The following is a 21592-nucleotide window of genomic DNA, read 5'->3' as shown; positions in this document are numbered from 1 at the left end:
GCTTGAATGTAGTTAGTAATACTGAACTAATTTCTGTATGTTAGAAAAGATTAGTCATTAATGTTGTTATATTAACATTGAAAGTGTTCTTTTTTTTTTTTTTTTTTTTTAATCCTTTTCAGCTGGAAAAAATCAATGCTTATTATTTTTTCCCCACTGAAACAGGAAAAAAAAAAAAACAATTGCTCTATAGAGGTTTGGTTTATTTTGCATTAGTAATATGAATAGGTTGCAATTTAAATGATTCCTCTTTTTATTTCCCAACGTTAGAAAAACAAGGAAAAAAGAATTCTTACTGAATTAAATTAAACCAGAATGTAAGTTTTATTATTTGTTGCTGTTACCTGTCCACTGCCATCACTTGTGTCCTGCTTGGGTGCCATGTGAGTCAGCTTCAGCCCTGAGCTGATCTCACCTGCAGCAGTAGGATTGTGTTTGTATGCAGAGTAGGTTTTGTGGAGAATGTGATAGCTATCGATAATTCACAGGGTGACTTTTTGTCTGCATTTATTGTGGGTTTTGTACCCTGCAGTTTGACTAATTCATTCAGGCTGATTTTTACCTGTTGACAAAGTTAAGAGAGAAGGCTGTTTTAGACCAACTAAGTGTGGCTGTCATTCTGTAGTGATTACTTGAAAAATAGCATCTATAATTTGGCTCTAAATATGCCTTAGGTGACTGTTAAATTGCTGAGGCAATCTCTGCATTTTGCAGATTCTGATTATACTCCAGGCCTGTAATCAGATCTATTCATGAGGTTTCTTTCTCTGATAACCTTTGGTTGTGGGCCAGGCTGCGTGTTCATTTGTGCCTCATTGCGACGTGCTTATACCATCAGTCTTCCTGCTGTGGCACATCCTCGCTGCCCTGCAGAGGTAACAGGCCAAGGGCTGAGGCTCTGCAGGACGTTTTACTGGTGGCAGCGTCAATTCTGTGTGAAGAACTCAGATTTGTTATATAGAAAACTGCAGCCTAAATCACTTTCTTCTCTAATTATTTAGCTTGCATAAAGGTGTGTGTGCGCATGCGTTCAGTCAGGAACTATTGTTACGGGCACAAATCCTACAGCAGTTAAGCAGTGTGTGCCCATGCACATCGTGGTTTAATTTCTGTGTTGTTACAGAGGTGATGGCAGTGTGAGGGCTACTATTCCCTCCTATCCTCGGTTGTGAACCCTGGGTGCTTGAGACAGTGGGTTTGGGATGAGGACTGGAGCCTAAACGCGAGCCTAAACCTTGCCGAAGTATCTTTCTTCACAGTCGCTACGTGCCTTGTGCCAAAAACAACCGCGTGACAGAGCCAAGCCTGGCAGTCTCTGCGCTGATCACGGCTGCCACACCAGAACTGCCCGGCCCCCTTGAGCCGCGCTGTGAGGCCGGACCTCTGCGGGGGCTGACAGGGGAGCGAGCCCCTGCCCGAGCCTGCCGGCCTGTGAGGGCAGCTCGGGGGCCGCGCTGGCCGCCTCGCCGGACCGGGGGCGGCGGGGGCCCGGCGGGATCCCCTCAGCAGCCTCTGAGGCACTGCCCAGGAGCCGCCGGCCGCTGTATTGGGGCCGCGCGGAGCAGGAGCCTATCGCCCGGCGCCGTGGCTTAGTTGGTTAAAGCGCCTGTCTAGTAAACAGGAGATCCTGGGTTCGAATCCCAGCGGTGCCTGCGCGGCTCGGTTCCCGCCTTTTGCCTGCGGCCGCTGTTTTAGCGCCGCCCGGGGCGCGGCGGGGACGGGCGGCTGGTGGGCGGCAAGCGCTGTGTGCGTGTGGAGTCCGGTGTGTGTGGTGTACCTAGATGGAGGGCGATGGCTGTACCACAGCCGTGCTCCTGCTGTCCGGCCTCAGTGCCTGTGGTGGCCGCGCTCCCGGCAGGCCCAGCAGAAGCTGCCTGTGTGTGTGTTGGTCGGCTGCCGACATGCCTGGGGAAAGGGAACGAGGAACAAAAAGTTCCAGTTTTAAAGCAGAGGATTTGTTTTTTCCCCGAGTTTTTTAACCGTGCAGAGCCAAGAAAATTCCTCTCTCTCAAACGTCTTTGCTTCCTGTCTGTAGATCTTCAGAAGTCTCTCAGGTTCTCTTCCCTTTTTTCTCTTTTTCCTCTAGTTTGTGTGAACGTTGGCTAGATGTCCAACACTGAGGCATTTGTCACCCCTTTTGTCACTACCCTTGTTTGCGTAGTCTGGCTTCTCCAAGTGACAGTCATGACGAGCACTGTGATCATTTCCCTGCCGTTAGTGACGCAGGAGGGGGACGGAGCTTTCCAGGACATCTTTAGAAGTCAAAGGCTAAATCCTCCCCCATTAGGCTTGTGAATTAGGTTTACTGAACTTATGCCAAATGTGACTGTAAACAAATGGGAATTCATCCTCAGATCTGAAGTCAAAAGCCTTAAAACCCATTAATACAGCAAGTCTCGGCCTTGCAGCTGTGTGCTTAGGCATTTTTTGGCCCACACGGCAGCTGATGGGAGTCAGTGGAGTCTGGCATGTTTGGAGGGTCAAGTTGTCAGGGTGCAGATCTACAGCCAAATCACAGGGGCTGGAAAAGAGCTTTCCCTAGCCCCTAATGCAATACCCGAGCCTAATGTCCAGGATCAGCATCTAGTTATAGCATCTGTCTGCAGGAATCTTTCTTTGAGCAGTGTTTTCCGTAAAAATGCAACATAGGTATTCAATACATGATAAGTATAAGCAAATAATAAGTGCAAATTTCAAAATGTTTCTTAACAATTAGGAGTATGCAGATTAAGGCTGTTTTCATCACATTCTTCAGTAACTCATTGATTTGTGTTACAAAGAAGACTGGGGAAGAGCAAGCCATGTTGAGTGTCAGCCAGGTCATCTGCTGCTCCTCAAGCAGGGTCTGTTTGGATTCTGCAGGAAACGACTTTGAAAATAAAAATCTCATGTGGATATTTTTGTTCCTCCAAGCATGTAACTGTTTCTTCTGGCTGCTGTAAGAGGGACTCTGCATTTTTGTATTATGAGGATGATTTGCATACTTACAGGGAACCAATATTTAAGCAAATTGATTGAATTATGGCATATTTTTTACGCATATGTAATGATATATAAATAAATCATACAGGTTGCTTGTTTTGGTTCTTACTCACATTTTAAATATGTATTCGGTAAATCCCTTCATCTGAGCACTGGGCTTTCACTGGCTGCCCAGAGGGTATCTGTGAATGGCCTGCTGTGCTGGACAGCTTGTTACATTTCTTATTTATGTTATAACATTCATAAAAAAAATCAAGAAACAATGTGAAAGTGATTTGGATGTGCTTGCTTTGGTTACAGTAGCAGTATCTCAGGGTTCGGTTTGCTCCCAAGATTTGCCACCAGCCTTTTTCATTGCACAAGGGCCTTGAACACCTTCAGTCTAATACCGCAGCCTGAAAAGGTCCAAGTCCATCTGCTTTCTGCCTTTACTTCTTTCCATTCTTTGTGCTACCTTTTGTATGTCATGTAAGCTTGCAGGGAAGAAGTGTGAGTGCTGTCTGTAGAGCATGCAAAAGTTCCCTGTCTCCAGAAAGGCTACATTTTTGATCGTTCTCAAAGAGGACACACAGAGACATTCTGGTTCATAAACAGAAGTGGTATTTGGCCTGTTGAAACTGGCTTCAATTTTGGCTGATCAGTAAACAATCTCACTCGTTTTCCTAGCAGGAATAGCCAGCTGGACTATTCTGTTAGGCCCACTGACCTCGGTGAAACTATTCCCATACAAACATTTTTGTGGGATTAAGGGCCTTAGTTGTTCTGTTATGGGTTATATGTAGATAAAATCTTGAGAGTTGGAGCATGAAACCCAAGAATATTCATCACTGTGATTGTGAAAAGTGTTTTAATGCATGTGATTAAAAAAAATGTATTAAAATGTCAGAATACTAGTCGTGTTAAAAGGTTCTATATTATTTATCATGTAAAGTTCCACACGATAGGTTTCTGAGGTAGTTTGAAATCACTAACATTTAAGCTAAATTTGCATGTTTAGTGTCTTTTTATTTTTTTACGTACATGTGGTGGAATAGGCCACATAAAGGCCACTTAAATCTAAAACAAAACTGTAATTACAGATTCTTCAGCAGTGTTAACACTGCATTGAAGTTTCTACATGCTCTGCCAGGTAGCAGGTAGTAGCAGCTGTTTTCACATAAGTATTTGCATTTTTATTCATGGTGTGATCTGAATAAGCTTCCTTCTCCCCACCCAAATGTCACACCATCCTGTCAATAACCAGTGAAGTAAAGCAGCTCTATATAATCATCATCAACTGCTCTAAATTACAGCAAGTGGTGCTCATAGACCCCCCTCACCCTTACTCTACTGGTATTTGCAATTTTGTGTTTGAAAATACATGCATACTCAAGTATGATCTGCATAATTTCCAACCAGCAAGAGAGAGCACAGTCAGCCTGGCCTTGTAAATCAAAGACCTCTTCTTGGCTCCTCAGCTGCTTCTTGGCTCTGGACACGGTGATTTTAACTTTTGACCTCTTTTGCCATTTGCAAAATTATAACGGTATTACTGACCTCACAAAGATGCTGTGAGAGTTAATTAATGTTGTATGAAACACTTTGAGCTTTTGGATAAAATCAATATTATTCAATCTATGTTTTTGTTTTTCTTCTCAGTGAGCTCTCAGTTTGGTCATGCTGATGGTGAGACTTTTCAACAGTGCTGGCAGGGTTCAAAGCTGCATTTGACTTGCAGGTATGTAATTATATCAGTATATGGCTGATATTGCCTGAGAAGAGTTTAGTGTAATAGGTAGTTTATAATAAGTACTTACTAAAATGTGGAAGATTTTTTTTTTTAATTTTTATCATTTGTAAAAATTACTGTTTTTTGATGGCAATCCCAAAACAAATGTGTTTAAAGTCACAGGATGCAAATTAACATTTGGTAAAGACAGGGGATCTTTCCAAATTAGGTGTGATAAATTATAAACTCTGTAAAAGGTTATTATAGAAGCTCATATATGACTCTGAACAATTCATGTGATATTAACAACGCTAGCGATTTGTGTCTTGTGCTATGGTCTTTTTAAGTGTACATTAGGGTAAGAAAAAGGCCAAATAAAAATCAGAAAAGAGATTGTGTCTGGGCAAGACATCTATTACAAAGCACACAGTGTGTATTTTTAGAGCTATAATGAATCTCTCTAATCATATTAAGGTGGAACCAAAGAATAATTTAATTACCAATACCAATTATATTGTTTTGTTTGTTTGTTTGTTTTTAAGCTGGAGGAGCAATGCCACCTGTCTTAGAAAATTTGGGATGGGGTAAATGGTATAAGTTTTAGAGCAGTAACTGTATTCTCTCTGTGGACATTGCACTTAAGTGGTTTAACCATGGTTTTCTCTAACAGTTCCTAAAAAGAACTGTGTGTCTTTACTTGCTGCTCAGATTCACCTTGATCTTCTAGCTTGGTAACTAAGGACAAAATCTATTGAGCCGTGAATACAGGGACAGTCACAAGACTCTGGATGTTGACACACAGCCTGTAAACAGGCCTATGGAAGTAGCACAGCACAGTCTAAATCTTGGCAAAAAGATTCTGACTCTAATAAGGCAGATATTCTCAATGAAATATGTTGCTTTTATATATTCTATGGGTGTTTATGGGACACCTTACTCTTGTACAGTTTAAATGCAAAGCATGCAAAATACGTACCAAAAGAACGTGGCCAGGTGACTCCAGCACAAACTACACTAGAGCTCTGGCTGCTCTGGCCTGAACCTGTTACTAGTTTTCATGTGACATTCTCATGTGTTCTGAGGTGAAAGTAAAGCCTTACCTTCATCTAGTCTAATAAAATACTTTCCATCTGGAGTAGAAATGACCATAATGCAGAGCTTTTTTATAAAGGCCTTAAAAAATAACTGTGCATGAATAAATGTAGTGTCTTTTTATCTATGTATTTGGGAGAGAATGTTATGTCAAAAAAAAAAATGATGTTTTACACCTGTTGTGGATAATTCACTGAGATGAAGAAGAGAGAAACAAGGAATTCGATTGCTTGTGTATTCTAAAATAAAGTGTTTCTTCTTGTTTTCTAGTAGTAGCTCAGAAAAAAATAGTGAAATTTTGGCAAGGTACTTACTATAAAAGAATACACACCTGAACACAGGAACTTCTCAACAGCTTATCCTTTGTATTTTAAAAAAGAAAGTGAAATAATGAAATAAAGTCAGTGTCTGATATTTTTAAGAATTCTCAAAGTGGCAGGAATTGCTCCAGAAAATCTTTAGCTCCCGTGCTGTTGTGAACAATAATTTTCCCAAGACTTTTATAACAATTTCTGTGAAATTGTACACAGAGTTTATCACAGTCATGGTGATTCTGTGCTACTGACTCAATGAAGTTAAGTATATTAAGTATCACTTAGCACAAGAAAATAAATGTACTCTTACTGAATCGGACCAAAGGTGCATCTAGCCTAGTGTCTCTCCATAGCTGCAGCCAGCAGCACATGTCTAAGGCAGGACATATGCACAGGGCAAACATACAGTGATATTTTGCCAGAATACTCTACCAGCCTTTGGTGATTTCCAGCTCGGGGTCTTGAACTCTCACATACAGATGTGATCAAATTTAATTTTTCATTTCTCCGTATTTGTGGGAAGGAAGAAGTGAAGGGACTCCTGCAGGCAGATGTGCATATTGGAGACATCTTCATCACAGGGACAGTTGCCTAAAGAAGGGAAATATTAGAGGCAGTCAAATGTTTAGTGGCTGTTTATTGTAGCAGTGACTATAGGCTTAGGGGAAGATATTTTCCAATTCGTTGGCAAGGGCTGGCATTGCTGCCTGCACATTATTCTCAAAGATTTGGATGAAAATGTTTGATGAAAACACTGAGTGAAGCCACATCGCCTGTTAACCTCAGTTTGCAAGACTGCCCTTTCCTGTTCCCTGACATACTGTTTTGTAATGTGTCGTGCTTTGACAGGCATGTCCTGTTGCTGTGTCATGCCTCTATAATGTGATGTGATGCTTCTGTCATGAAAGGATTTGCCAGAGTGTAATACATCATCTCTGAACTTTGGGGTTGGGGGAAACCGTTCGGGATACTGTAGTCTGTGTATTAGAAAACAAAGACATTCTCTGCTAATACTGCTTTGCTTCTTTGTAGAAATTTTGGGATGGATGTTTTCTTAGTTTGTAAATAATTTGCAGAAACGATATGTGCTACTTGTAGGATTGCTCTAAGATTTCCTTTGCCTATTCTTACAAAGTAAGTAATTACATTGAAGTGTCTTACTGAGAAGAGAGTGTCTTGCCCCCACCACTTTGCAGATCAGCTCCTCACATGTATTCGTTCTGCCAGTGATATTCACAGTTTGGACCTTTGTGGAGGTAAAACTGGCCTAGAACTTTACAGGTAGATATTCCACAGAGTATTGCTTAAATGTCAGAAAACACAACAGAGGGCAGTAGCAGAGAAGTAAGAGGCAGGCACTGAGCAATTTATATTCTTGCCAGTGAGGACCTGTGCTGTTGCTCCATTCTCCAGTAATTCAGCTTGTAATTATGTACACATGAATAGAAAATATATTTAAATTTTTGAAAGCTTGATTGTGCTTCAGAGTGAAAATCAAGATTCTCCAAGCAGGGAGATGGGTTAGCTAGAAAAATCTAAATGGTGTGCTCAACTGCTGCAAAGTGGAATTTTTTCATTCAAAAGGCTGCAATCTATAGCAACAAAACTTGGGGATCTGTAGGACCAAGGAGATGAATAAAGCAGTTTTGGCCATATGTGGCTGTTCTGAAAAATGGTATTTCATCAGTTATAATTGGCCCATGATTGAAAGGTTTATTTGTCATGGAACCTGGCCTCTTCCTTCTCATGTTTTAAATGCATATTGCTATTTTGGCAATTTACATTTGTTTTATTAGATTGTGAAACCATTGCAATTCAGTTTATTTTCAGCTTAACCTTCTATTTCTGTTCCAAAGGGATATAACCTAACATGGATTAAAAAAGGTAGTTTTTATATCTCGTTTTGCATAGGAATAGGTTGCATAGGTTTCAAACCAGTACTCACCTCACTGGATACCCATGTCCAAAGTGTGATTAAGAATATGGGCTTTGAAGATGGACGCTTTTTGCATGCCTGTAAAAAAAGTGTCTAAATCTATTACATGTATGTAGCCTTGTTGTTCACTTTGAGGAGTAGCTTAAAAAGAATTACCTGGAGCAAAGGGCAAGTGTTGTTAACAACTATGAACTAAAATCCACAGTGCTAACACCTCCTGTATGTAACGCTCCTTTTAGGGCACAGAGTCTTTCAGTCAAATAAGTTGAAATTTATTATAGGGTATTTGCTAATGCCTGTGTTCTTTCTCAGTCTCTGTGCATCATTATGATTAAGAAGATGAGGTTGCAAATGTTGTGGACAGACCAGTGAAACCTGCAATGCAATCACTGCAGGTGAGTGCTTTGCTCTGGCTTTGCTGCGGTTTATCTGTGTGAGTCCTGTTCTAAGACATGGCCTTTCTTATCCTGGAGACATAACATTTCATGGGCTCACACGTATTACTAATGGGGTTGTGGGAACTTCTGTTTCACAGCATTGGAAAGGCTAGTGTGGAAGTCATAATGCATTCAGCAACAACAGAAGAGCCAACATCTTACCCCTGGTTTAAGTCATTTGAAAGGTAATGCCTGAGGCATATGAAACAGGGAAGCATCTTTGATTCCTTGTTGCAACAGGTCTTTTCTTTCCTTCAAGCAACTGTACTTGAGCTGTGATTAAGGTTTAAATATAAAAGGATATTTTTAATATTAGTTGGTGAGGTAATCAAGAATTGACCTCACTGACGTCAATGGCAAAACTCCCACTGACTGTGCTGTAGTCAGGTTTTCATTCAATAAAAAAATAATAAAGAATCTGATTCATAATGAAGGGAGGAAAAGATGAATCAACCCAGGCTGTGTGGGTAGAGTTTTTCCTGTTATTAACTGTGCAGTGGCATCAAAACAACGAGGTCTGTCTTTATTTGCTGTAGTATTTGTGATTATTCTTTACTTACATATGACTAAACACAATTAGCCCTCACAGGATTCCTGCCAAAGTGTGTGCTGAGCTCTCATTGTAGTCAATGGAAACTACTGAGTACAGAGCTTTCTAAAAATCTCTTGATAATATTTGAACAGAAGTGTTTTTAAGATCCTTAACTGGAATACATTTTTTTTAATGACATAAATGTTGATTAGGTATCATTTCTGGATGATTTTTTAAACAAATGTTCCTTTTAATATCTATACGATATTCGTAAAAATATTGTTCTCTATTTTTCTCCTGTAGTAGCAAAATGTAATGGTTGAAATTGTGCCAATAGCAAATATGACCGTTTGTACCTATAATTTCATGTGGTGTTTCTCTCTGAATGAATATACTAAAATGCCATAGTCCAGACATAATAGTAGTTTCTCTAATTATTGATTAATATTTGGGAAATAAAGTCGCATAGAAGCTGTTCAGTTAACTTTTGGTGCTTATTTTTGACATATGACTCTATATAGTGCTTTTCTGTTAGAATAAATATTTATTGTCAGTAACATAGAAATTGTCAAATAACATGGTAAGTCAGTTCTGTTTGGCCAGCCCTAAGTGGCTGTTGTTTTCAGTACTGCACTTTTTGTTGTGCTTTTTTTCCTTAATTAACATTTAAATTTGCATGTCATTTTTATGCAGAACAGAATTAATCACACAAATGATCATTTTTTCTCCTCTGATATGGGTTATGCTCTTTTATGTGGTGCTTCTCATGGTCATTTGGGTTATCTTTACATAACAGATACACGTTATCTTAGTCGAGCAGCATACTATTATTTCCTTAACTTTAAAGCTACCGAGACTCGGTTTTTGTATACTGTTATCTGAAGTTTTCTTTTTATTTTCTTAATAGAATGTCCTTTAAAGTGTAAGAATCGTGTGTCCTTAATCACAATAACTGCACACGTGTGATGAAGGCTGGGATTGTGCAGACTGTACAGCTACCATTATCACATGACATCCTTTTCTTTAGGCTGAGAAAATTTAGCCAAGATATTTCTAGCAAATGCATTAGGTGAAACTACAGTGTGCAATGTTTGCATATCGAATGGAAGAAGAATACTCAAGAAGTAAGTACTTCTTGATAATACTTCAAAGATACTCAAGAAGAAAAAAACTTGAGGTGTAAACTGATAGAAATTCAGGAAGTCAAAGGCTCTAAGCAGCTGAAAAGGTACACAGGTCTCTGTCATGCAATTTTTTGACTACACAGGAAAACCATTTGGGGAATAGTCAACTCAGAACACTAGCTCAAAAGGAGTATATTCCCTTGGTTGCCATGGCCAAAATCTGTTTTTTTTATTTTTTTTTTTAAGATGGCAAGGATAGATGTGCTCCTTTAATACTGTTATCCATGAGGTCAATTGCCATTTCTTCTGGCAGTCTGTCTGACTGTGGTCTGTGGAAATATAACCTGGTAGATTAGAGGAGAATTAATGAATTAGTGACTGTAAAGACAAATTTGGAATGATTAGAGCCAATAACTGCTCTGAGTTGGCACATCTCTTGTAAAGGTGCTAGTGAGACTCACAATATAGCTAGATGCAGTGGTCCAAATTCAGTTTAATATGATGGCAAATAAGAGAAGGACTTAGAAATTTCTTTTGATACCAGCTTGTTGAATCTCTGACTCTAATTTCCAAATGATTTCACATAAATTGATTATGCAGCTGCTGCTGGTTTCTGTATTTGAGCAACTCTGAACATGGGACCCTCAGGAGAGCTTAAAAATAGATTTAGGGCTGTCTTGGCACCACTGGCTTTAGGCCTGCCTGACACTGATCAGAGCTAATTTGGCTGCAGAGCCCCCAGCTGGTACTGTACAATCTGAAATTCATCCGGGTCTTTGCTCTGTATCTGTTCTTCCCTGTGAAGAACTTCAGCAAGAACGTTCATTAATGATCTCTGGAGTGAAAATCCTCTGTAGGAAAAGAGTATACTTTATTCAGTAAATACAAATATTTCTGAAATTAAATTACTTTGCAGCAGCATTAAAATTGTGAATGCTTGCACATCAGGATTTGTGTCTTGCTAATGTTTTTTGCATTACCTTTTTGTCACCTGAGCTCTGGACATTACAGAGCTTTGCAGAAAACCTAAGGAGCCCTTCTGTACTGGAATGCATCAAGTAAATTGCCCACAAATACAGCTAGAATTGTGCTGAGCTAAATGTGGCTGCAGTGAGTAATTGTAATCATGTCCAGCTGGGATTACTGTACTTTCAGCAAATCTATAGACATGGGATGAAATATTTAAAATTGCTTGACAGTTAAATATTTTTTGCTAGTGTGCCTCACTTTTGAGAAATAGGAAACCTCTGTGATTCATACCTCCGTATCGGTACAATCAATGGGCACTGCTCTGCCACAATGTCCAGTGACAGCAGGATTGAGAACAAATGAGCTAATCACACAGTATCAAAGTTCTCTGCAGTAAGTGGAACGAGAAGAATTGAATTTGCGATTGTTACACCTTTGGCTGTGGAAGTGGATCCAGGTCATATTGCCTAATGAAACAATGGCATTAAATATTATCTCTTTGGATAACTGTTTCTTTAAGCCTAGTACAATGCCATTTTTATGGACATAACTAGTACTGTTTTTTTAATATCTAGAGCAGAAGAGTATTGAATAAGTAAGATAAATTAACGATTATTGTAATTGCTTTCACTATTGAAAATTGTCAAGTTACTGTAACAATAATAGTTTAAAATGCATAGGTTTTCCTAACTTGCATGAAAATTACATATAAGCTGCTATATTTTAAGAACTCAACAACATAGGCATGGAAGCATAAAATACTGTTGTTCATTTGTTCCAAGATGATCTCTGGATGATGATAAATTCATAAAAGCTAGTATACAGTGAACACCCAAAGCAACTGGTTGGTTGAGTTAGTAACTGAAAAATCACTGCAACCTGTCTACAAATGATTCCAACAAAATAAATACAAATGTAAGTATAAATAAGTATTTATTCTTTTAGTCAAATAAGTTTTAAAACTGGTTTAATCTTCACAGCACCACCCCAGACACTGGCAAACCAAAGAATGTGTTGCCATGGGAAAAAAGGGCTATAACAAAGGATGTTTGAACACTGATAGCTATAAATGCATATGCCAAGCTGGGTATCATGGGAATTTCTGTGGTATGTATATTACATTACCCTGAACTCTGAAATCTGTACTAAGATCAAAGTATGTTTCTGTTAGCTACTTTTAATTTAGCATTTGTGACTCTTCTGGTTCCATCTTCCAGCTTGACTGCTTTCTGTTTAAGAGAATTCATAAGCATGTAAAGTATAAATATAGAGAAACCTTATATATAAATTGTTTCAGTGTTATTGTTGCTTTTTGCATTTCCTTTTATTTTTTTCCTTCTCTTTTCCTTTGGAACATCTGTTTACTTTTGAGATTTCCCAGACTGATAACTCTGTACAGGAATTATATATTTAGGAAAGGCAAAATTACCTGTGCATAATTCTAAGTAGGCAACATTTTGTAAGATTCTCATTCATCTGCTCACTATTCTAGGTACTGGTGGATATTTTTGTAAATTGATCTACTGTAAATTTTTATTTTTTTTCTTTTTTTTTTTTTCCTTTTTTTGTTGTTCTACTTTTCCTTCATTTGGTTGGCTTCTCTATCTGGCACCTTCATCTCCCACTCAATTAAGGGAATAACTGGAATGTTTTGACAGCCTCATAAATATTCTGGGAAGGGATGACATCTCTGGGCAGCAGTGCGCAGCCATGCTACTGTTGCCCTCAAGGATAAATAAACAAATGTCAGCTCAGAGGCGTACCATTGATCCTGTGTATGGAGTTGATGCATATGAAAGAGGATCTCGGTTGACTCTACCTTCAGAAAAAGGAAAGTATGAGGGCAAGAATTTTTCTTGCATTTCTCTTGACTTTGTTTTTCATGTTTTGACAAATATTTTACCTCCTCTTTTTGGCATCATATTTACGTATGATGTTGTGTTATGGCAATATATACAGATATATAGTCCAAGTCTCGAGTCATATGAAGGATTTGAGTCATATGAACGCTTAAAAGTTTTGTGAAAACAAGTACCTGTGCTCTCTTAAAAGAGTTTTGATCTCTGTATCACTAGGTACTCTTTCTTTCTTTTTTTTTTTTTTTCCTACAAGCACATTTATAGACTGTGCATATGAATTTGCAGGGCTGCTATCTTGTTCATTCAGCTGCTTTCTTATGGTGTGGTTATTACACAATTGTTGCAATGATTTTTCCTTCACATTCTTCAGCTCATTTACCACAGTCTCTTTATTTACATGCTTTGGTCAGAATGTACAACTGGCATCTGTAGCTCTGCTGTGTGTAATGAGTCATAGTTAAAGGCTATATTGGATTACTTGGTTCCCTTTATGCAAAAGAAAATCTGACTTTTCATGGTTATAAGCTTCACTGAAGGGTGAAGCAGCTTTGATTCTTCTGCAAATCTCTGACATTTAGTTTTGTTCCATGGTTTATCCTTATCCTTTGTTTTTTGTTTTCTTCAACTCTTTCAGGACTGTGGTCTGAATTAGCATGTTGATTTGTCATAATGTTACCCATTTTTATATTAATCATTGTAGAGTTCGCTTGCACACTTCAGCTTTTATATTTTTGAGATTTTGTACACTAATATTAAAAACCAGCCTATGCAACAAGGAACAGAGATGAAATCATTGCACCTTCAGGGCAGACATGATTTCCTATCTGTAGCTACCAGCCCACCATACCTGACAATGTGCTTCCAGTTTTTGTTTGGGACACTGAGTGCTTACACTATAAATACTTACCACTGCTGCTGTTAACAGTTGGTTGAATCACTAATGTGCCAGAGAGAAGTGTTCGTTCATTCAGTGTGACACAGCAAAGATGCCAGAGCTTTTTCTATCATGGAAACATACCTCATGACTTAGTAGCTACGGACTCAACATGTCCTGCATCCCTTCCGTTACAAGTATTGGCACACAGTCTGCATAATGATTGAACATTCACATCTAAGCATGTGTTGGTATTTCTCTCTTGGTGCTTTAAAATGGCTTTTACTTTTAGTGAAATTAGCTAACAGACTATTGTTTTGATGAGCCAGTACATTGTGATCCTTATGTCCTTGTTAATACATTATATGTACTATGAATCTGGCTGTATTATCCCTGCAAAAAATAGAGAAAATTTTCTAGGCAAGTTCATGCATTCCTTTACATCCTTTTTCATTCTTTCTGTGGAACAGCCTCACTCATGCATGGTTCCAAATTTTCGCTGTGTTATTTATCTGTGCATGTTAAGAAGAGCTTTGCAATCATTTGGGAAATAAGATGTAATTTGCTCTTTTATGAACCCCAAATCACTGTGTTATGAATATGTATTGAGAACTTATACAAAAAATGCAGAAGAAATTTGTTAGTAATGATCTTAGATGATTCCAAGGACATGCTTGTAGTGTAAAATCAGTAAGACTCTTAAAACAGTAGAGTATTGCAATGAATGAGAAATACAACACTTCGTGCAGCATGGGCCTAATAGAACTTGACACTTAGAAACATGCCACTGGAATTTCAGAAAATGTAACTGTAGTTGACAAATCAAGGCAAAGAAACCATAAACCAGTGTTAGGGACAATCCCCAGGTAAACTGGGACATAAGCTATGTTCTCTAGGACTGAGTTTAGCATCTAAAGGAAGGGTTTGGGCCAAATTTTAATGAAAACGAGTAGCCACAACAGTTAATTTTAAGGCGTCAGTAACACAATGAGGAGTAGTAAAAAATCTGCAAACTTACTTAGTTGTCAGTAAGGCATGAGGAGCGTGATTATCCTCAGCCTCTGTTGTACTTTTCCTGCTGAACCAGGAGATGGATGTAAGTAAAATGGCAGTCTGTAGTAAGCATACTGGATAGTACAGATGACCATTTTATTCACTTTACAGTGAAGTTGATGCAGTGCTCAGAGTCCAAGCCAGAGTCGCACTCGTGGGTGTTGCTGTGATTTATCCCGGCACTTGCGGGTGGCGCTGGCAGAGCACCGGCTCCGAGCTCCTTGCTGCACTGCTCCTCAGCTGTCAGCTTGCTGAAGCACACAGTCCGGCTGACTTATATCAGTCTAGAATCTTTGCATAAGTTTCTTAGTCATAAGAGGGGATGGAAGACAGCTCTAAAAATTATTGGTATTCCCAGCCTATGGGTAATGTTACACCACAGATCAGTTTCAAGGCCAGCAGTGGGAACAGTACGGGGAAGCTACTCTGCAGCCTCTCCATCCATGTTGTAGTTGTGTTCAGCACTTCCCCACCCAGTACAAGTGTCAGTCACTGAACTTATTTGAAAGGTGTCTGTTCAGTCCTAATTAAAGATTTTATAGATGCCTCACTGCATGCAACACCTTTTCAAAATTTCTGTTGTTATTTTTTAAAAATTAAATGATATTGGGGGCTGGAAGCACTGCTGAGCCACTTCATGTGGCTACTTTCATTTGCTCTGATAACAATATGTGTACAGAGCAAAGAAAATATTTGTTCTTTCCCAAGGAGTTGATTTTAGTGCACATTCACTTTGTTCATCCTGTGACTTAGAGGGGTTTTCGTGTTTCTAATTCCAAGTTGTTTGATCTCCCACTTAAATGCTAAAATAAGTTTGTAGTAACTGATGCAGCTATTGCATGTTTGGCTAGGAGTGTACTGATAGTTTGTGACGGTGACATTTTCTTTGGTAGGAAATAAGTAAATAAACACAACTTCAGGTCCTACTGAGACCATCATTTCCCTGAATTTCTGTATGTGAAGAGGAATCTGAAAACATTCATACATCTGAAATGTGATTCAGACATAATTTGGCATTGCTGTTTTATCATTTACAAACAGAAGAAACACTTCTGAGTTATTTCAGCCTTGATTTACCACATATCTATATATATTTAATGTCAAGAAGAATAGTAAATCCTTTAATGACTCCAGCTCTGGTAGAGAGAGTAAGTCTCTAACACAAGCAAAGCATAAAAGGATTTATCATAACCTAAATTAAATTGTCCAAACTCTGCTCATCAGTAGATATGAAGTAACAGGCAAAAAAAGGAATCAGTTTAGCCATCTTAGTGGATCAGTGGCATGCAGTGTTTTTCTACTACATGGATACTGAAAACTAGCATCACTACAGCTTAAATCAGTCCATACATAGTAAATGATAAAGCTGCCGGGAGAGGTAGGAGGTGTGGTGTGGTGTCAAAATAGCCTTTAACTGTGGACTCACGAGTGAAATAAAATTGGAGGAACTGATCCTGCCTGTGTAAGCTGCAGAGCGGCTGGGCAGCATCATGGGACTGGGAAGCAGCTCGAAGGACACCAGGAGCTAGGACTCAGGAGCGCGCTGCAGGCACAGCCACGTCTGTTGGCAGGTGACAGTCGAGAACCTCGCGGAACAATTGATAGAATTGCTGGCATAAAACAGTGCTACGAGATTACACTTTTAAAACTGAATCATGCTGAAAATATTTAAAGGCAAGAAGGAGAGAGAAATTAAACAGATCTTCTGCTCTTGGCCTGTTTGTTTTTTCCTGTTTTAATTGTTCAGAATGACTTGTTGTCCAAAGGAACTTAATTGTTAAACTGCACTTTATAAATTTGATAAGAAATCCTGATTAACTTCCTCAAATTATTTCTGTAAGGATTAAAAAATGAGGATATTCTGATTCTCTTCTGTAATTGTCCTGCAAGATTAAAAACTCTGTCAATAACACCGTTAAATAAAAACGAGACCTAATTTACTTAATGGAGCAGGTTATGTAGACCGCTCAGTTTTGTTAAGAGAGTTAAGTTATAACTATTAAAAAAAAAAAAAAAAAAAAGGCAATTAATGCTGCCTTGATAATAGTTACAAAGACGACCCTTTCAAGAGAGAATGATTTTATTTTTCAAGCAATTACCCTAATGTAATTGCTACTCATAATCTGGTCTGCTTGATACAAATACGAACTTTTATTAAACGTTCAGAGTATCGTGGAGGAATATCACAGCTTTGCACTTTCTTTGGAAAAATGCCTACACATTGGTGATCATGCTATAGTAGTTCTCCATCAAAAAAATACCTGGATTCGCTTTACTGTAATACCAAGTTGCCTATATTTGTTCCTGTCACATTTAATAAAATGAATGTGAATTACAATGGATTTCTTCAGCTCTTCATAGAATACATGCATAACAAATTTCTAAGGAAGAGTAAGGAAAATAGCTCACTCTGAAGTTTAGTAACCATCTATGATAGATCAAGACAGGAGTAGTGTTAAGGTCAGTGCAGCAAAGTACCCTTGAGGATTTTCTTCCCTTTCAGGGAAAGTGCATTTGTCACTAAATGTAAACCCTGTTAAATGCAGCCCGATAGTGTTTTGTGGTGGTGCAGTATGAACTCTTGTAAAAAATAAAGCTAACTGTAAACTAAGCGAGCTTGAGACAAATAGCATATGTTACTACACCTAATGTTTTCTAACCAATTTTTCTTTAATGCCAGATTTCAAAAAAGAACAGAGGTGATGAAAATAGATGGGATTTCAGGCTTGTTTATCTACACATCTCTATACATGCTACCTTTTATTTGAAACTGATTTATGGAGGAAGAGAGAGAAACGCTTAGAAAGAACTTTTGGAACAGGTAAAATTGAGGTTTTACTTTAAAGAAATCTCAACCAAATTAATGCAAAGAAACAAGCACAAACATGAGCTACAAAAATCAGATGCAGAGGGAACTGACATGGAAAATGTAATAAAACTGGATGTTGGCAGACTGAGACAGAGATTACTCATGGACAAGTTAAGGTTCCAGATTATTTTAACATTTTTAGTACTAATATCAATGAAATCCATAATCTTAGTCAACATTGCTAATTATTTTATGATGTCTTCATCTTCACTGCATATTTTTTACAAATAATTTGTAATATCTGTTGAATGCACTCAGTAAAATTTTATCAGAACTATTTTGTTGGTGTTATAATCAAGACTTTGTGTGATCCAATTCTGTCAAATGCAGTAGCATGTGTAATGTGTAACTTCTTCTAATGAGTTTCCTACAGCCACATGTTCTGACACTGGATATGAAGTCTTGAAACAGCTCCAGCTATGGTTTAACTTACAACACTTTTAAAATGATTTTAAAATAATCTGCGAATCATCCTGCAGTGGAACACCTAGAATGGGTTCTACTGATTATATTTTAAAGGTGTGTGGATGTTGTAGTGAGATCATGAATCCCACTGTAACCAATAGATACAGGAGCATATGGATATGTAATTTCATATATACTTTTCTAATATATTTCTGTGAAGACAAAATGTTAAGACTGAAAACTAGGACTTAAATTTTAAGTTAGTCTTATGTGAAGGCCAAGTATAAGGATAAATCTTAAACTGACTGGATTTTATCTTAACAAGTTATTGGCATGGTTAAAAAAAGAACATGCACATTGCTTTGCTTTCAGCCCTATATAAGTCTTCTGTTTAAGTGATATGCAAAGATACTATTTAATGGAAATGAGAGATGCACTTTACTCATTATTATCATAAAAAGGGTTAATGTGGAATGTAGAGGTGACTAGATACATTATTTTATTACAATAATAGACTTACTGAGGAAAAACTCTTTTATGACACATTCCATTATTGCTGTTTCAAACCCATAATTTGAAGATTACTGCTCAAAAACCCAGACAGAAATGATTTTACAATCATAGGCCCATTAAAGGTTTAAGAATTGTCTGGTTAGATTAGGAAGAATTTAGTTGTAGAAAACACTCTGTGATTTATTATGCTACTTAAAAAGTGCACAACACATGTGCTTGTAAACCAGCCTGAATGGGCAGAACAGCCAGGTCCTCTCTGTGCTGCGTGCGGGGCCTTCTCACCTCCCGATAAACTTTGTTTGCATCGATCCGCTTATTATTTCTGCATCTTTAGCATAGTGGACGTATTTATTTTAACATTCAGTTCTCTCATCCCAAGTAGACAAGACGTGATATTATTGATCCTCAGGCCAGCCATCCATTAGGCATCCATTAAGATCCAGAGTGATAGACAAATGTGAATTACAATTATTATAATTCCATCAAAGGGTTGCTGAGATAAGGCCCAAGTCTACAGCTCAGTGAGGATAAGGATCACCTGAACCCCTGAGATATTACTGTAGCCACACTTTATATTGTTGAAATAAAAAGGTCTAAAGCAATATCTCAGTGTGCTGAGAGATGTCCTTTGGTGAACCCTGGTGCTTTCAGGCATTAAAGCCCTTAGCCCTCCATTTCACCACTCTGCCAGAGTTTTTCCACTATCAAATAAGAATCAGCGAAAGGAAACTGGAGCCTGTGCTTTGACTTTAATGTGCTTTCTGCAGCCAACACGATCTGCTTCCCGTAGACTCTCCAGAAAGTAGCTGTCACCACCAGCCCTGAAATAGTTTCAGCCAGGCCTGCTGTTTTCTCATCCATTGCTGCCTTTTCTTTCTTATCTGGTGTTTCCTTTCCCGATTTTTAATTTGATCTCTTTCTTTCTTTCCCTGGCCAAAGCTTTCTGCTGAGTGGATTAATTTTAAACAAGATACAGTGCCATGAGAGTAGCTCTGTGGAGTGGTTTTATTGTAGACACGTTTAAAAGAATTTGTATAACTGAGATGTGTGTTTAAAATTGCACTCAAGAGCTTATGGGCAAATGAAGATCATAGTTCTAATTAATATTTTTAAACTGTACAGCACCCCAGGCAACTTAAATATGCTTTTCTCTCCTCTTTTAATCATATAAACATTTAGAGTTGTACAGCTGTTTTCCTAGGTGAGGCGTGCATAATTAACAAATAACTGAAATATCTGAGTGGGTACCTGGGCGTGCATCAGACAGGCGTTGTGTGTGAGAAGCGTCATCTTTTACACGCCTGAGGGAATACCTGGGGCAGGGCTTGGGAAACCCAGCCCTCTACACAGCCACTTGCTTCCCTGGCCGTGCTCAGTTCCGTTATTATGCAGGATCATTAGCACTCTTTCACATTGCCTTATCTTTAAGCTGACTTGGGCAGTACCTGATTGAAACCTGACTCAGATGACAATTGAAATGGCACAAAGCTTTCAGTGTGGGGTAGCACCTGTAACTTATTTTGTTGCATCTTTTTTGTGAGAATCTTGTTCGTGGTGTGGGTGCTGCTACACATCGATGCTAGCTGATAGCAAATGCCTGGGCTTTATCTCACCATCCTGTTTCCTCTTACAAATGTTTGTTGCTTTTCATGTCCTTCCTCAGACTGTGGTGCTTTTGATAGGCTCACTCTGCCACGTCTCACCAGGATGAAGAGCTGAACCCAGGCCCCAAGACAGCCGAATAACTGAGTGTGTTTCTGTGACTGCACAGTGCCTGACGCTGCTTGAATGGTAGGGAGCTCCAGCCGGTGCTTGTGACTTCACACGTCTATCATTAGTGCCATCAGAGCCTAATGTCAAGCAGACAACCCTTAAATGTGAATTTTACTTATTGCATCATTTTAGGGGGAAGCTGGGTAAAAAATAGATGTTATTGTTTTGTGTTGCTGATTATATTGATCAATTTTTAATACAATGGGAGAGTTTCTGTTGTAAATAGTATCCCCATAGACTGTATGCCTGCTGTCTCTAGTGTGGTACAGCCGCAGGATGCAAAGATGCAATTTTTTTCAAGCATAGGGAAAACTTCCTGTGTTTGTAGTGAAATACTGCAAGACCTCACCTTTGCCCTGGAGGAGTAGTACACTGTGATATATGGCAGAGCCCTCGTTTGTGCAGGTTAAGGAATGGTGCTGTCACGGAGTCCTGCGTTGTTGGTAGCTGTGGGCTGAGGTAAGACGCTGCTCAGCAGGCTGCACACACAGCTCGTGGCAGGGCAGGGCTGGTGGGGCTTTGCTCCTGCCAAGGGAGCAGCTCTGTGGGAAGATGTGAGCTGTTGCCAGGGCTCTGGGGAGGGCGGTGAGCACCTGCCACTTGGAAAACTGTGAAGTTGAGGGAATGTCTGAGGCAGAGGTGGTTCATTTCTGTAATTCGCCTGGACAAGATTCCTTCATCTATTATTATTTTCCTACTCAGCTCATGAATCTCCCCGTTAACTTTGTGGTCCTGCTGCTCCTCGTGAACTTGTGAGACTTTCCCCGTGCCTTTGTCCGTTCTCAGGGGAGCCCCGTGGCCTTACAGCGCTCCCCTTGACCCCGGCGTGCTGCGGAGCCTCGCTCGGCTCGCTGTACGCCCAGCTCCCCTCAGTTTCGCCCCCGGCAGGCCGGGGCCAGCCCCCTCCGAGGGGGGCACTGCCGCCCCGGGGGCAGCTCGGCGAGGCAAGGCCGGGCCGCGCCGCCTCAGCGCGGCTCGGGGCCGCTCCCCCGGCAGGGGGGCCCGGCGGGGCGCTGCCTCACAGCCCCCCGTGAGCCGGGGGGGGGCTCGCCATGTCCCCGGGCGCCTCGGCGGCGCGGAGCGGGCTGAGGCGGGGGCCGCGGGTGGCTGACAGGAAACCCGGCGCTGCGCGGGCGGGCTCGGCCCTCGCCT

At 39.7% G+C, this 21592-nt stretch overlaps 1 protein-coding gene across 2 annotated transcripts in view; it reads left to right on the top strand.

Annotated features, from left to right (window-relative positions):
• WDR88 (WD repeat domain 88) overlaps positions 1-20458 on the top strand; it is a 34598-nt gene extending 14140 nt beyond the window's left edge. Inside the window, exons 14-19 of one of the 2 annotated variants that reach the window (XM_084533111.1) lie at positions 4621-4699; positions 8345-8427; positions 8568-8654; positions 11877-12009; positions 17561-17701; positions 20331-20458. In XM_084533111.1, coding sequence (XP_084389237.1) covers positions 4621-4645 — 25 coding nt within the window. In that variant the 3' untranslated portion in view covers positions 4646-4699; positions 8345-8427; positions 8568-8654; ... (1 more) ...; positions 17561-17701; positions 20331-20458. Of the gene's footprint in view, positions 1-4620; positions 4700-8344; positions 8428-8567; positions 9486-11876; positions 12010-17560; positions 17702-20330 lie in introns of those variants that run through there. The other variant, XM_084533112.1, reaches the window with a different exon arrangement.
• Positions 20459-21592: the final 1134 nt, after the last annotated feature.

This window comes from Aythya ferina, assembly GCF_964211825.1.
Source record: "Aythya ferina genome assembly, chromosome: 12".
Classification (NCBI taxonomy): domain Eukaryota; kingdom Metazoa; phylum Chordata; class Aves; order Anseriformes; family Anatidae; genus Aythya; species Aythya ferina.
This window is presented reverse-complemented; position numbering and strand designations above follow the sequence as displayed.